General features: G+C 31.6%; 1 protein-coding gene across 1 annotated transcript in view; it reads left to right on the forward strand.

Annotated features, from left to right (window-relative positions):
* LOC119835692 (forkhead box protein F1-like) overlaps window positions 1-17,891 on the forward strand; it is an 85,397-nt gene extending 67,506 nt beyond the window's left edge. Inside the window, exon 2 of the mRNA XM_038360667.1 lies at window positions 17,632-17,891. Within this exon, the coding sequence (XP_038216595.1) occupies window positions 17,632-17,891 (260 nt within the window). The remainder of the gene's footprint in view (window positions 1-17,631) is intronic.
* The last annotated feature ends 282 nt before the right edge of the window (window positions 17,892-18,173 follow it).

An 18,173-nucleotide genomic window follows, 5' to 3' on the forward strand; every position in this document is an offset into this window, starting at 1 on the left:
AAAATCAGTGTTTATGATATTCTATGCTTCAATCGCATGTCTGTAATTTTTTTTTTTTTTTAATAAAAAACAAAAATTTAGAAGTATTTAAGTCATTTAAATATTATTCTTTATTATCTAACAGACATTACATGTGCGATTTCACTACCTTTAGCAGGCCAGTTACATCCCTAAACATCAAGGTCGAGTGTTCACGCATGCCCATAATAAACGTAACAAAAACTCATACAAACACCTCTTAGCGGTCATGTGTATCTGGTAACATTACATCAGAAGTTTTCTAAAGTTACGTTAGAAGTTTTTTAAGGAATAAAGGATTTGAAATATACCAAAACGATATTAATAAAGTTGAAAGATAAAGGATAGTGTCAAATTTAAAGAAAAAAGGCATAAAAAATAACAATAATATTTTTGTATAATATTATTATTATAAATATTAAGGAATAAACGTGAGTATATATTTGCAATATCAGAAACAACATTTCCCTTACCAGATATATTTATCTGATATTATGAGTTTGTAACGTTCTAGGGTAGGTTACGATGTACTGAATCGATTTTAAAATTTAATTAAAAAAAATATATTCGTAACTGTGAGCGTTACAAGTGGCTATATTTTATTTTACTTTTATCCTGGGTCCTCTCGAGCAGAGGGAGGCGATCGCCTAATTCAGTTAATAATGTTTAGAGTACATCAGTAAATCATTCTTTTACAATTATTCAAATAGGATATTTAATTACCGGTCCGACCAATTCGATTACCTACTGGGGGCAAAAATAACGATACATTGTTACTAGATCTGCATAACAAAAAGGAGATATCAATCTTAAAAAGTTAGTAAGCAGTAGTAAACTTTTCACGCATGCGTAATTTCGTCCACTTGAGGGTTGCAACAAGTCACATATGGACCTAAAGGAAAAGCTGTTAAACAAGATGAAAAACAAATTCGTTTTTCAGGAAATTGCACACAAAATTAATTGAGCAATATTTTTTTTTATTAGAACGGTGTTTTAATAGTAAGATTATTAAATTGACCGACCCGCGAAGGCGCAAAAAAAAAAACTTAATAATAATTTATTGTTATAGAAAAATTACATTATAAATGATATCTAACTTAAATAACTACGTCCCTCCGATTCCTTGTTGAAACCAAGAGTGTTCATCGTCTTCGGCGGGGCGGCGTCGCGGTCGTGGTGATTGCCGTCATACTTTCTGGAACCGCAGGTGTGCGCGATGTTGCGATCGTAACTGGGTACAAGTCCTTACTGGGTGGCCTTATGCATCTTCTTATAATTAATGCATGTTATATGTACTTAACAAGAGAAATAACATTTTGTGTTTACAATTCAATATTTAATTAGAACTCCTTGCATTTATGAAGACCTGGTGACGGTGCATCGTCTATAGCCAATCAAATCAATACAGAGGAACATGGAGTGGGGATAATGCACTCCTTGCCTACACCATCGTTCGGAAATTGTGATTTGTAATCAAATCAATTACATTTTTGAAATATAACTTTAAAAAATCTAAAATTATTTATTCTTGATATATTTAACAACAACCTCTCATATATTCAATACAATATAATGAAAAGACAACGCAAAACGCCAAAAGAGGTGGCGTAATAAATAGTACAATAAGTCTACACTTTCATGTCAAAATCTTCGCTTTTTATTTTTGTAAGTATTCAAGTTTTTTAATCCGTGCAATTTCATATACAAAGTATGTCATTCGAACATATATAATTGGAATCTCGGAATCGGCTCCAACGATTTTGTTTCGGGGGCGATAAATCGATCTAGCTAAGAATCTTTTTTAGAAAATGTCATATTCGTTTTTTATTCGTGTTTTATCGACTTAAACTTACTTTTTTAACAAATAGGAGGCGTTTGAGTAGTCTCAATTTATTATGACTCTTCCTTACATCTATTGGCGAATAATAATACTATAAATGCGAAAGTTTGTGAGGATGGATGCATATGTATGTGTGCGTCTGTTACTCTTTCACGCAAAAACTACTGAACCGATTGCAATGAAATTTGCTTCGTAGATAGCTGGACAACTGAAACAACACATAAGCACTTTTTATACCGATATTGCTACGGGATACGGACTTACGCGGTTTCAACCGCGGGTCACAGCTAGTATATAATAATGTTTAGGAGAATATTTTGAATTCACAATATAATAATATTGCTTTGTTTTTTGACTTATACAAGTTGAACCGGTTGAGAAAAAACATAACGCGATGAGTATATTACCTATTTATTCTCACTTGTGCTGAATGTAAAGAGAAAGAATCACAATAAAAACTGACTTAGCCGTTTCGGAAAAGTTGAGCCTGCAAGCCTGTAATTTTCCGTTCAAAGTATAACATTCGAATATTGGCACATTTTTATTTTAATTTTATTTTATATCGGTTTCCAAACAACTTATACACTAATATAAGAGCAGCAGTAATTATGTACATCAAATATTATTCTATGTATTAATCTATTCTATGGATACACAAATTACTATCTAGTGCGCAAGATTAACTAAACGAAATTTTTTTATCTAAACAGAAAAAAAAGATTACAACATAAACATACAGAAACTAAATTATCAGAGAATAGTCCGGCTTAGGTGCTACGCAGAGCAGCAAGGATTAGACGACGAAAACTGTCAAGACTGTTGGAAAATATGTCAATAGCGTCATTTTTGTTGACTATTTCATTATTTAATCGCCACAACCTTTAGACATGATAAGCAAACCAAATAAATACTTATTTCTAATAAATACACGTGGCGCCAACTGTTAGAAAAGCTCGGAAGTTTGGTTCTCTCGTGATAGGGAGATAGAAATCAGTTATGTTAGTTCCGATTATCGTCACGTTACGTACAGTTGTACGCATGACCTTAATTTTCAATCAATATATCTCGATGAATGAACTCTTGTTATTTATGCAGGTCTAGTACGTGCGAATCGTAATATTTCTATAGTTGTAGAAGTTATGTATATATTTAACATGATGTTCTATTTAACAATTTTTTCAGCACGTTCGCTAGTATTGTCTCAATTTTATTGTGAACAAATTTAATTACGTTTTACAACAACTTCTCAACATAATCTCTCACCTACCGAATATACACGTTTCTTATTATCTAACAGCGCGGGTATATTCGCACTCTTGACGAGAACAAAAAACTCTATTGAAAAGTTTCTTAAAAGTTTTACGTAGTTATGCGCATGCTCAAACCCTACAAGGTTCTACTATAATTGGGGGCGGAGCTTGCTTTAGCAGAACTCCTGATAACTTATGTAAGTCTAGTAATTGTGGATCGTAATTTTAATATCTTTTTGCCGTGCCCTCTTAGATGCCGTCGTTAAAATGATAATAACCAGAAACAAGAAGTCATGATTCTCTAGAACATCTTTAAAAACGAAAGGTGGCAAGTAACTAGCAACTAATGAAATAATTAAAAACGTTTGTTTATAAATTTATTCTCAAATTACATTTTTTTTTAAATTGTGCGATTATTCACAAGATAAATAAATGCTCATCGAAATTACGAGTAGATTATTTAATAAAATTTTCTCTGCTACGAATAGGTTAAGCGCCAAGACAAGGCGCTAAACCTATTGAGCATGCGTAGTGGAGGTTCCAAGGGATGTAAAATCAGTGTTTATGATATTCTATGCTTCAATCGCAATGTCTGTAAATTTTTTATTTAAAATAAAAAACAAAAATTACGAAGTTATTAATTCATTTAAATATTATTCTTTCTTACCTAACAGACATTACATGTGCGATGTTCGCAACCTTTAGCAGGCCAGTTACATCCCTAAACATCAAGGTCGAGTGTTCACGCATGCCCATAATAAACGTAACAAAACTTCATACAAACACCTCTTAGCGGTCATGTGTATCTGGTAATATTACATCAGAAGTTTTCTAAAGTTACATTAGAAGTTTTATAAATAATAAAAATATTAAGTATCCCAAAACGATATTAATCAAGTTGAAAGATAAGGGATAATATCAAATTTAAAGAAAAAAGGCACGAAACAATGACCATAATACTTTGGTATAATATTATTATTATAAATATTAATGAATAAACGTGAGTATATCTTTGCAATATAAATAAAAGAAACGACATTTTTCTTACCAGATATATTTATCTGATATTATGAGTTTGTAACGTTCTATGGTAGGTTACGATGTACTGAATCCATTTTAAAATTTATTTAATAAATATATTTAAACATATATTTGTAACTATAAGTGTTACAAGTGGCTATATTTTATTTTACTTTTATCCTGGGTCCTCTCGAGCGGAGGGAGGCGATCGCCTAATTTTGTTAATTACTAGCTGCGCCCCGCGGTTTCACCCGCGTAAGTCCGTATCACGTAGGAATATCAAATTAATCATATCTTGTGATAGAGTAAACCGATTTCGATGAAACAAAAACTAAGTTATACCTCAAGTTACGTATAATTTTTGTATATAAACATTGTCTGCATTTAATTTGAAGATTTTAAGTGATGTGCGCACAAACAAACAGACAAACAGACAAAAATTTCAAAAATGATGGAAATGGGTTCTCTTAGTTATCTTTTCACACACTGGCTATTTTTTTTCAATTTTTCAATGTACAAAGATGACTTTTCTACAGATTTATTATATGTATAGATTTTTTAGCGTACATCAGTAAATCATTCTTTTATGTTATTCAAATAGGATATTTAATTACCGGTCCGACCATTTGATTGACTCCTGGGAGCAAAAATTACGATACATTGTTACTAGATCTGCATAACCAAAAGGAGATATCAATCATAAAAAGTTAGTAGGCAGTGGTAAACTTTTCACGCATGCGTAATTTCGTCCACTTGAGGGTTGCAACAAGTCACATATGGACGTAAAGGAAAAGCTGTTAAACAAGATAAAAACAAATTCTTTTTGCAGGAAATTGTACACAAAATTAAATGAGCAATATTTTTTTTATTAGAATGGTGTTTAAATAGTAAGATAAATAATATTTTGTGCTTACAATACAATATTTTAATTACTATTGCTACTGTCGACGCTACCCTACTTACACGACCTTGTAGATGGACAACGCATGCTCCGTACTTCAACGAAAATTCAATAATTGCAGCATTAATGTGATCTCCTTGCATTTATGAAGACCTGGTGACGGTGCATCGTCTATAGGTAATAAAATCAATACAAAGGAACATGGAGTGGGGATGATGCACTCCTTGCATACACCATCGTTCGGAAATTGACCTTTTTAACGAAATCAATTACGTCTTCTCTTTTTTTAAACTTAAAAAGTTAATTTATTTATTCTTCTTACATTAAACAAATTCCATTCATATTATTAACACAAAGTCGAGGGCTGCAACAGATTCAACCTCTTTCAAAAGTTTTCGACCAATTTCCAAAATTCTTTTGAGTACTCTGGATAATAATTTTATTTGACCGTCTAAAGTTATTAGGAAACATTTCCTGATATGAAAGTAAATATTTTTTGAAATTTATATATTATTTAAAAACACAATAGAATCCGATGAAAAGACAACGCCAATAACCAAAAAATTGGTGTAATCAAGTACAAAAGGTTTCATGTGAAATTGTTCGCTTTATATTTTTATCAATATAAAAATTTTCAATTCGTTCAATTTCACGTACAAAGTATATTATTCAAACGAATTTACAGCATGCATTTTACCACATGCCGTAATCATGTCAAAAGACCATTTTTTTTAACGACGAGGAAATCTTCAAAAGATACTCTAGTTTTGGGGGAAAAGTAGAGCATGTGGGATTTCTTCCCACTGAAACCTCGTCGGTGGCCAAACACACAGCGCAGTAGCAGCAGAGATCCCGGGATTTCCAATTGTACGTACCAGGATCCCCACAGCAATATGTCAAAATAATGTGGCTTACCATACCCATTAATGGGTATGTCAAAGGACTTAATATATAATTTGTTGTTATTAGTATTTTTCTATTAAACTTATACACAAGTTGAACCGGTAAACGTTGTTCTGCCAGGACATCCTAATCTTCATAGAGAAATCAGATAACACGATATTTTCTCACTTCTACTGAATATACAAAGAGACGAACTCACTATTAAAATCGGCCCAGCAGTTTCGGAAACGTTGAGCACGAGTGGCTATAATTTTTCGTTCAAAGTATAATTCGAATACTAACATACGATAAGCAATCCAAATTAATAGTCATTACTAATAAATACACGTGGCGCCAACTGTTAGCAAAGCCCGGAAGTTTGGTTCTCTCTAGATAGGATACATAAAAGTCAGGTATGTTAGTTCCGATTATTGTCACGTTACGTACAGTTGTACGCATGACCTAAATTTTCAATCAATATGTCTCGATGAATGAACTCTTGTTATTTATGCAGGTCTAGTACTTGCGAATCGTAATATTTCTATAGTTGTAGAAGTTATATATATATTTAACATGATGTTCTATTTAACAATTTTTTCAGCACGTTCGTTAGTATTGTCTCAATTTTATTGTGATATATATATATATATATATATATATATATATTAAATTTAAATGAACAATACAATACAGATATATTTGTTTGCTTTTAATCTTGTACAATTTGACATAAAACTGGCATACGTTGTTTTGCCAGGACACTCTAATCCTAAGTGAAATTACGTTTTACAACAACTCCTCAACATAATCTCTCACCTACCGAATGTACACGTTTCTTATTATCTAACAGCGCGGGTATATTCGCACTCTTGACGAGAACAAAAAACTCTATTGAAAGTTTCTTGAAAGTTTTACGTAGTTGTGCGCATGCTCCAACCCTTCAAGGTTCTACTATAATTGGGGGCGGAGCTTGCTTTGGCAGAACTCCTGATAACTTATGTAAGTCTTGTAATTGTGAATCGTAATTTTAATATCTGTTGGCCGTGCCCTGTTAGATATCGTCGATAAAATGATAATAGGGGGGCGTCCATAAATTACGCGAGGTGTTTAAGGCGGGGTCAAGTAAAGTCTTTCCAAATCTCACTTGGGTGAGCGGGGTGATTTCAATAGATATTACGTAATTTTTTTTAACAGAAAACCATGAAAATAAAGTTTAGTTAAAGTTAAAATAAACATATGGCAAAACTTGAAATATTAGTATTCGTCATCTATCCTTTTAAATCCCGCGGACGCATATTTTTTATTATTTTTTCTTTCTTAAATCCAATGGGTTCATAGTCAAAATACATTTCAAAAAATCTCACGTGAGATTTGGGGAGGGGGGGGGGAGAGGGTTAAGAAAAATCTCACGAAATCTCACTAGGGAAGGCTGGGGGTTCAAAAGATCCTGAAAAATGTCTCATGTCATATGTGAAAAATGTCTAATGTCTCATGTCATCAATGGTGACAAATAACTAGCAAGTAATGAAATATTACGAAAATTTTAAATGAAAATAAATCTAACAGGCTATAATTTTTAAATATAATACAATAAATAATTCACAACAAATATGCAACAACAACAAGAACAAAAAAGTTCTATCGAAAAGTTTCTTGAAAGTTTTACATAGTTGTGCGCATGCTCCAGCCCTTCAAGGTTCTACTACAAATATGGGCGGAGCTTGTTTTTGTAGATCTCCTGATAACTTATGTAAGTCTAGTAATTGTGAATCGTAATTTTTAATATATATGCCGTCCCTATTTAGAAACCGTCATTAAATTTCGATTTTCGAATGAATGTGTTTATTGTAAACAAATCTCTTTGACTACACTGAATGTAATGGCTGGTTTAATACCATTAAATGTGACATTTTGAAAATGCAATAAATATAAAAAAACCGGTTTTCGTCATTTTTCAATTGTTTTTCAAGCTAGCAAAATTAACGTAAAGAACGAAGAAATTCCGCAATTCAAAGTTTTATAACAAAATAGGAAAAAATGCGACTTATGCCGCGGATAAATTTTTTGCGATTTACGGACCTGATGCGATATCAATAAGAGTACTACAAATGTGGTTCAAGCGTGTCGAGTGGAAATTTTAATGTGAAAAATGAGGTTCGACTTTTCCACCTGTTTCGGTCATTGCTGAATTTTTTAGGAAGCATAAAGCTAACCGCAAAAGAACACTGTGAATACTTCCTGTCTGATTTTTTATATAAAAAATCCCAAAATGTCTACAGGGATGGGATCATAAAACTACCCACAAGATGGCAAAGTCATCGATCAAAACGGCACATACATGTTATAAAAGAATAAAAATTAAAGTTAAAGAAATAACTTTCTTTTTCTGAACAATACGAAAATTCTTTGCCCCGAGGTAATAATTAAAAGAACATGTGTCCCATAAATTTAAAGGCGTATAAATAAAATAAGTGTGTTGTTTTCTGATAGAAGCAATTGCGATATGATATCAAACATTTTATTGTATTGTTAAAGATTTTTATGATATTATTTAAGGTGTTGATATCTGCATACATCACATTATTATTATTTTTATAGCTACTTGAAGTCGAAGTCTTTTTAAATTATTCGAAGTTTGTCGAAAACACCTAGATTTAATAGTTCTGCTGAAGAGTTAGCTGTCGTTTTTTGAAAAATGTATGTGAAAATATAGTGTTTATAAAATATCCATATTACATAGTAATCCTGTTATTAAATAAGTATAAGAATTTAATATATTCAAAGGGTTATATAGCGATTCCTGTTTTTAAATAACTATAAGAATTTAATACACAGAAAGAGTCCGTTACATCATTATCGAATTAAATTGTCTTTATCACTTAATGTAGCCAATAAAATTCAAATAGGATATTTAATTACCGGTCCGACCATTCGATTGCCTACTGGGGGCAAAAATTACGATACATTGTTACTAGATCTGCATAACCAAAAGGAGATATCAGTTTAATAAGTTTCAATTTGTAGTAGTAAACTTTTCCCGAATGCGTAAAGTCGTCTTCTTGAGGGTTGCTACCCATCACATATGGACCTAAAGGAAAAGCTATTAAGCTATATGAAAAGCAATTTAGTTTGTGACGAAACTGCATAAAAAATTAAATATACCATGCATTTTTATAAAAACTGTGTTTCAGTAATATAATAAATATTCTTTTGCTTTTTACAATTCAATATTTAATTACTATTGTTTCTGTAGGAGCAACCCTTCCTTATATGACCTTGTAGATGGACAACGCATGCTCCGTACTTCGATGAAAATTGAAAAATTGCAGAATTAATGTAGACCTCCTTGCATTTATGAAGACCTGGTGACGGTGCATCGTCTGTAGCCAATAAAATCAATACAGAGGAACATGGAGTGGGGATGATGCACTCCTTGCATACAGCATCGTTCGGAAATTGTGATTTGTAATGAAATCAATTATATCTCCTAACTTTAAAAAAACTCAAATTATTTATTCTTAATATATTAAATTACAACCTCTCATACAATTCACTAACTGCTATATAACAAAAGGGCTGCATATTCACCCGGTTTTCAAAGTTTCCCACCAGTTACCAATTCTTCTTAGTAAAGCTAATATTATTCGCAAAATAATGTTATTCGCTTGTCTAAAGTTATTAGGAGAAATTCCTTGACATGAAAGTATTACAAGTTTTCAATCCGTGCAATTTCACATACAAATCCACGTGCTAACGTAACCATGTCAAAGGACTTAATATATAAAAGAATTAAGGAGAATATTTTGAATGAACAAAAAGCATATACTTATATATATAAAGCATATATAAAGTTGAACCTAACTCTAGTACTTGCGTATCGTAATATGTATTTCTATAGATGTAGAATCATTATCGAATTAAATTGTCTTTGTCACTTTATGTAGAAAAGAAAATAGGATAGGATATTTAATTACCGGTCCGACCATTTGATTGACTCCTGGGAGCAAAAATTACGATACATTGTTACTAGATCTGCATAACCAAAAGTAGATATCAATCATAAAAAGTTAGTAAGCAGTAAACTTTTCACGCATGCGTAATTTCGTCCACTTGAGGGTTGCAACAAGTCACATATGGACCTAAAGGAAAAGCTGTTAAACAAGATGAAAAGTAATTACAAAATACACATCACATAAAGTCACACACATAAAGTCTTTGGTGAAACTGCACACAAAATTAAATATACCATGCATATTTATACAAAATGTTTTCAGTAATTTAATTAAACTTCTTTTCCTTTTTACAATTCAATATTTAATTGCTATTGTTTCTGTAGGAGCAACCCTTCCTTATATGGCCTTGTAGATGTACAACGCATGCTCCGTACCTGATGAAAATTCAATAATTACAGAATTAATGTAGAACTCCTTGCATTTATGAAGATCTGGTGACGGTGCATCGTCTATATCCAATAAAATCAATACAGAGGAACATGGAGTGGGGATGATGCACTTCTTGTTAACACCATCGTTCGGAAATTGTGATATCCTAACTTTGTTAACTCAAAAAAAAAACTCAAAATATTTATTTAGTCTTGACATATTAAATAACAATCTCTCATATAATTCACTAACTGCTAATAAAATATAAACAATATATAAATATAACAAAAGGGCTGCATATTCACCCGGTGCAAAACTCCAAAAGAGGTGGCGTAATAAATAGTACAATAAGTCTACACTTTCATATCAAATTATTCGCTTTTTATTTTTGTAAGTATTCAAGTTTTCAATCCGTGCAATTTCACATACAAAGTATCTCATTCGAACAAAAATTTACAGCTATCCACGTGCTAACGTAACCATGTCAAACTTAATATGTAATAATATTTAGGAGAATATTTTGAATTAACAATATAATAATATTGCTTTGTTTTATCAAAGTTGATCCGGTTGAGAATTAACATAGCGCGATGAGTATATTACCTATTTATTCTGACTTCTACTGAATATATGAAGAGAAAGAATCACAATACAAATCGACCTAGCCGTTTCGGAAGAGATGAGCCTGCAAGCCTCTAATTTTCCGTTCAAAGTATAACATTGGAATATTAGCACATGATAAGCAAACCAAATAAATACTTATTTCTAATAAATACACGTGGCGCCAACTGTTAGAAAAGCCTGGAAGTTTGGTTCTCTCTTGATAGGGAGATAGAAATCAGTTATGTTAGTTCCGATTATTGTCACGTTACGTACTGTTGTACGCATGAACTAATTTTCAATCAATATGTCTCGATAAATGAACTCTTCTCGTTTATGCAGATCTAGTATTTGCGTGTCGTAAGATTTCTATAAATGTAGAAGTTATATAACAATAAATAGACATGACGAAGGCATTTTGTGTTAATTTTACAATTTTCCCAACACGTTTGTAGTGACTCAATTTTATTTATTATGAACAAACATATATATTTAGATTGATGTTATGATGATATTTCAATTTAAATAACCATATTATGAAATGTATTCATTGATTGGAACGCAATACGGCATTATATAACGTAGAGACAACACAAAACTCTAAAAAGGTGGTGTAAAAATAAATAGTACAAGAAGTCGACATTTTCATGTCAAATTATTCGCTTTATATTTTTGTAAAAAAATAAATTTTTCAACTTCAAACAATTTTATGAGGAAAGTATAACAGTAAATTATTTACAGCTATCCACATAATTTTCATAACGTATTTAGTAAAAATTTTAATATATATATCTCCTTAATACTCGGGTACCTCCAGATGGAAAAAATGAACATATTTATTTATTTATATCAAAGAATTTGATATAAAGAAAGTCGATAGTTAATAGAAGATTTTGAATGAACAATACAATAAAATACATATTTGTTTGCTTTTAAACTTCTACAGTTTGAACCAGCACACGTGTTCTGCCAGGACAGGCCGTAATCCTAAAAAAATTACGTAATATTTCAAGTTTTCAGCATATTATCACACCCACCGGGTATATTCACATTTTTGACGTGAACAAAAACTTTCTTGAAACTTTTCCGTAGTTAAGCGCATGCTCCAACCCTTCAAGGTTCTACTATAATTGTGGGCGGAGCTTGCTTTAGCAGAACTCCTGATAACTTCTGTAAGTCTAGTCGTTGTGAATCGTAATTTTCACTTATATATCTATATATATCCCGTGCTTACATCGAAACCGTCATAACATACATAATAAATAATAGCTGCTAGAAAGAGACTTTTGTAATGGTTTATTAATCAGTTCACAGTACCTACCATGCAATGCCCTTATTATGAAGGTATCAAGTTTCATGATGGTTTCTAGATTTGACTAAACGGATTGACGTGTAGACAGATAGATAACTTTTAATTAATAAAAAGTAAAGAATCACATTATTAGGTTCGGTATCGATGTAGTTTCCATGTCAATAATTATCTTTTAAAATATTTTCCAACCTTCTTATTGATTTTACACAATTCTAAATATTAATTACACGTATGTAATTGAAAAAATATTTATCTCATAAATGCGTATGAAACACAAAATAACAAAATAACTGTGTTGTTTTCAGATAGTAGATATAACAATGACTATGGTGTAACTTCAGATACTTTTATTTCGATATATATATATATATATATATATATATATATATATATATATATATATATATATATATATATATATATATATATATATATATATATATATATATATATATATATATATATATATATATATATATATATATATATATATTACTATTTAAATGGCTACTTGAAGTCTTCTAAAGTGAGTCGAAGTTTATCGAAAACACATAGATCAAAGTTTAAATAGGTTTGCTACGCTTTTAAAACAAAACATTAATAACCACTTGTTTAATTATTGTAAAATATTCATATTACATAGCAATTACTGTGATTAATTAATTAACTATAATAATTTAATATAGAGGAATGGTCTGGTTACATCATTATCGAATTTTCGACTTGCATAGTCTTTGTTACCTTAATGTAGCGAAGAAAATTCAAATATTTTATTTAATTACCGGTCCGAACAATCGATAGCCTACTGGGAGCAAAAATTACGATACATTGTTACTAGATCTGCATAACTAAAATGGGATATCAGTTTAATAAGTTTCAATGTGCAGTGGCAAACTTTTCACGCATGCGTAATTTGTTCCATTTGAGGGTTGGATCACATCACATACGGAGCTAAAGGAAAAGCTATTAAGAAATATGAAAATCAATTTCTTTTTTAACGAATCTGCATACAAAATTTAATAAAAAAAATACATACTTACAAAGACTGTATTTTAAAAATATCATAAATAGTATTTTGCCTTTACGAAACAGTATGTTAATTTTACTATTTTTTCTGTAGCACCAACCCTTCCTTATATGGCCTTGTAGATGGGCAACGCATGCTCCGTACTACAATATAAACGAATGTAGAACTCCTTGCATTTATGAAAATCTGGTAATGGTACATCGTCCATAGGTAATAAAATCAATACAGAGGAATATGGAGTGGGGATGATGCACTCCTTGCATACAGTACATAAATTATTATTTATAATAAAATCAATTATATCTTCTCATTTTGCTCACTTTCAAAGTCAATTTATGTATTCTTATTATATTCAACAAATTCCAACCATATTATTTACCAACTACTATTTAACACCAATCACCAATTCTTCTGATTATTGAGGCATACCTACTACGTGCAACATAATAATGTTATTTATTTGTTTAAGTTAGTAACTAAGTTATGGGTGAAGTAGCTTCACAGGAAAGAAAATTTTTTTTTTATTATTCATTAAAAGAAAAGTAGTACAATAAAATTAAAAGTCAACGCAAAACGTATCAAAAAAGTTGGCCCAATAAATACATTTTCATATTATATTCATCATCATCATCATCATCAGCCCATATATGTTCCCACTGCTGGGACACAGGCCTCCTATGAGGGTTCAGGCCATAATCCACCACGCTGGCCAAGTGCGGGTTGGCAGATGTCACATGTCGTCGAACTTTTTAATTCTTGGACATGCCGGTTTCCTCACGATGTTTTCCTTCACCGTTTAAGCAGTGGTGATGTTATCCACATGCGCAGATAAATTGAAAAATCAATTTATTTCCTGCACGCTCGCCCGGTTTCGAACCCGGACTTATCGATTTTGAAGTCCGAGGTTCTCACCACTGAGCCACCACTGCTATTATATTATTTGGTTTATATTTTTGAAAGTATACAAGTATCAAATTCGTACAATGTCATATACAAAGTATAACATTCGAACAAATATTTACAGCTACCCACATAATGTGACTTTTACGCAATATTAAGATATAATGTTTTTTCTATTATATACCGCATTCATAAAAGCTTAAATGTTATTTTAAATGTATTAAATAGTTTTGATAATGTATTTAATAAAATGTATCATAAAATTAAAGTGTATTTTTTAAATGTATATAATGTAGTAGGTACGAACATAAAATAAGATTTTTATAACGCTATAGTGTCTAGTGGCCTGAAATAACTTGATATTAAGCTATCCATATACTACTAAATGGTAATAATTAGTAGTATATGACTACTAAATGAAATGTATTGTTTTGCAGAGACAAATAAAGCTATATTTTATCTTATACCTTTAAACGAGCAATTCTTGTGTATATATATATATATATATATATATATAATTGGAATCTCGGAATCGGCTCCAACGATTTTCATGAAATTTAGTATATAGGGGTTTTCGGGGGCGATAAATCGATCTAGCTAGGAATTTTTTTTAGAAAATGTCATATTCGTGTTTTATTCGTGTTTTTTTTTCCTGACATCTATTGGTGAATAATAATACTATTTTGCTTCGTAGATAGCTGGACAACTGAAATAAAACATAGGCACTTTTTATACCGATATTTCTACGGGATACGGTTACGCAGCACGCTTACGCGGTTTCAACCGCGGGTCACAGCTAGTTTTTTATAATAACTAATTATTATTAGTAAGTGTATATCTCCATAAAACTCGGGTATATAGCGGAGTCCAAGGCAATCGGGAAAACATGGAGCGAAATAAAAAGGGAAGCTCACGATAAATGTAAATGGCGGAGCACTGTGGATGCCCTCTGTCCAATCTAAGTCAAGTCAGTAAGTCAAGTGTAGATCTCCATAATACTCGGGTACCTCTAGAAGGAAAGCACCCGGTCTTTTGGAAGGCTTACGTAGGGACATAGGTCGAACATACAATAATATTGGTTTGCTTTTTAACTTGTACAAGATGAAGAGAAATTACAAAACGCGATAAGTATATAACCTATTCTCACTTCTACTGAATATTCAAAGAGAAAAAATCACAATAAAAATCGACCTAGCCGTTTCGGAAGCGTTGAGCCTGGGAGCCTGTAATTTTCCGTTCAATATTTAACATTCAGATACTGGCAAATGATAAGCAAAACCAAACCAAACCAAATAAACACTTATTGCTAATAAATACACGTGGCGCCAACTGTTAGCAAAGCCCGGAAGTTTGGTTCTCTCTTGATATATAGAAATCAGGTATGTTAGTTCCGATTATTGTCACATAATAAGCAATTCAATGAAATTACTCGTAGCGCCAACTAGCAGCAAAGCCTAAAAGTTCCATACCCTCTTCATATGATAAAGATTGAAGATGTATGTTAGTTCCAACTATTGTCACTTAAATAACGTTGACGTAAACTAAAATTTCAATCAATATATCTCTATGAATGAACTCTTGTTATTTATGCAGATCTAGTAATTGCGTATCGTAATATTTCTATAGTTGTAGAAGTTTATTTTCCACGATTTTACAATTTTCCCAGCACGTTAGCAGATCTTCATTTCATTGTGAACAAAATATATATGGATATATATTGAGATTTATGTTATGATGATATTTCAATTCAAGTAACCATATCAATGTAAACTTATGCAAATAAAGAATTATTATTATTATTATTAAAGACCTTGATATACATTAACTTGATAGTTAATAGTTGATTTTGGGTGAACAATACAATAAAAGTAATATTTGTTGGCTTTTAAACTTGTAGAAATTGAACCCGCATACGTTGTTTTGCCAGGACACCCTAATCCTGAGTAAAATTACGTAATGCGACTAACTTAATTTATTTTCCTTAATTTGGACATAAAAAAACAGTTACACATTTAAATAAATAACGGACATAAACAATAAAAAATTACAAATGCATAACCCACGATATTATCGTATATACCAAAAAGATTCCAATGGTGTCAGTTTCAGGTTACATAGAACGCTTCCATATGAAATCAATAATAAAAATAACGTATGGAAAAGTATTAATATATTCTTATGCCTTCCGGATCAATTCATACCAAAGTTTCTTGAAAATTTTACGTAGCTATGCGCATGCTCTAGTAAAGAAGCGTGAAAACCTTGAAAGCCAGGTTCTCCTATAATTTGAGGCGGATCTTGATTCAGCAGAACTCCTGATTATTTATGTAAGTCTAGTAATTGTGAATCGTAATTTTAATATATATTGGCCGTGCCCTGTTAGATGCCGTCGTTAAAATGATAATAACCAGAAACAAGAAGTCATGATTTTCTACGACATCTTAAATAAACTAAGGGTGGCAAGTAACTAGCAACTAATGAAATATTATGAAAAATTTTAAGTGAAAAGAAATATAACAGGAGGCCAGAATTTTTAAGTATAATACAATAATTCACAGCAAATATGTAACAACAACAAGAACAAAAAAGCTCTATCGAAAAGTTACTTGAAAGTTTTACGTAGTTGTGCGCATGCTCCAACCCTTCAAGGTTCTACTATAATTGGGGGCGGAGCTTATTACAGTAGAACTCCTGATTACTCATGTAAGTCTAGTCATTGTGAATCGTAATTTTCATTTATAAATATAATCTATGTGCCATTCCTATTTAAAAACCGCCCTTATATAAAAATAGCCAGAAAGAGGTTATATCTCGGAATGGGATTTTAATCGGTTCACAGTACCTACCATGCAATGCCCAGGTTATCGAAGTATCAAGTTACATCATTATTTGACCAAGTTTTTATAACAAACAGATTGACATGCAGATATATAGAATATTTTTATTCACCTTATCGGTATTGATGTAGTTTCCGTGCTAATTATTATCTTTTTAAATATTTTACAAATCTTCTCAGTGATTTACTCATACATAGCTCTTAATATTGGTTAGATGTATACAATATAATTAAAATAACATGTGTTGTTTTCTGATAGTAACAATTACGATATGTTATCAAACATTTTTAATAACCCTTATAATATTTTACATCAAAATTGGGTACATCATATTTATAATTATTTTATACTCGAAGTCTTCTGAAGTGATTCGAAGTTTGTCGAAAACACTAAGATCAAAGTTTAAATAGTTCTCCTGTTTAGTTAGCCGTCGCTTTTGAAAAAAGAATTTATAGCCATTGTAGCAATTATAGCAATTACTGTTACATGTGAAGTTTAATTATAACAATTTATTGTACAAGATTGGTCTGGTTACATCAGTCTCGAATTTTCGAATTGAAATTTTCTTTATTGCTTAATGTAACATAGAAATTGCAAATAGAATATTTAATTACCGGTCCGTGAATTCATTTGACTCCTGTGGGGCAAAAATTACGATCTAGTCGTCGTAGTCGTCGTCGTCGTTTCAGCCGTGGGACGTCCACTGCTGGACAAAGGCCTCCCTCAAAGATTTCCACCACGACCGGTCACTGGCGGCCTGCATCCAGCGGCTCCCCGCCACTCGGACCAGGTCGTCTGTCCATCTCGTGGGAGGTCGTCCCACGCTTCGTCGGCCCGTACGTGGTCTCCATTCCAGAACCTTTTTGCCCCAACGGCCATCGGGTCTACTGGCTATGTGCCCCGCCCACGATCTAGTGACTAGGAGATATTAATTGTAAAAAGTTAATATCCTATAGTAGTTTACTATTTCACTCATGCGTAATTATGTACATTTGAGGGTTGCATCACTTTACAAATAGACATATAGAAAAAGTTATTAAGCAAAATGAAAAGCATTTTTTTTGTCGTAAGTGCACAAAAAAAAAATTAAAGAATGAAAATTAACAAAAAGTGCGTTTTAGTAACAAAATAGATAGTATTTTGCTTATTACAATACAATTTTTTAATTACTATTGTTTGTGTAGGAGCAACCCTTCTTTATATG

This window comes from Zerene cesonia, chromosome Z (genome assembly GCF_012273895.1).
Source record: "Zerene cesonia ecotype Mississippi chromosome Z, Zerene_cesonia_1.1, whole genome shotgun sequence".
Lineage (NCBI taxonomy): Eukaryota > Metazoa > Arthropoda > Insecta > Lepidoptera > Pieridae > Zerene > Zerene cesonia.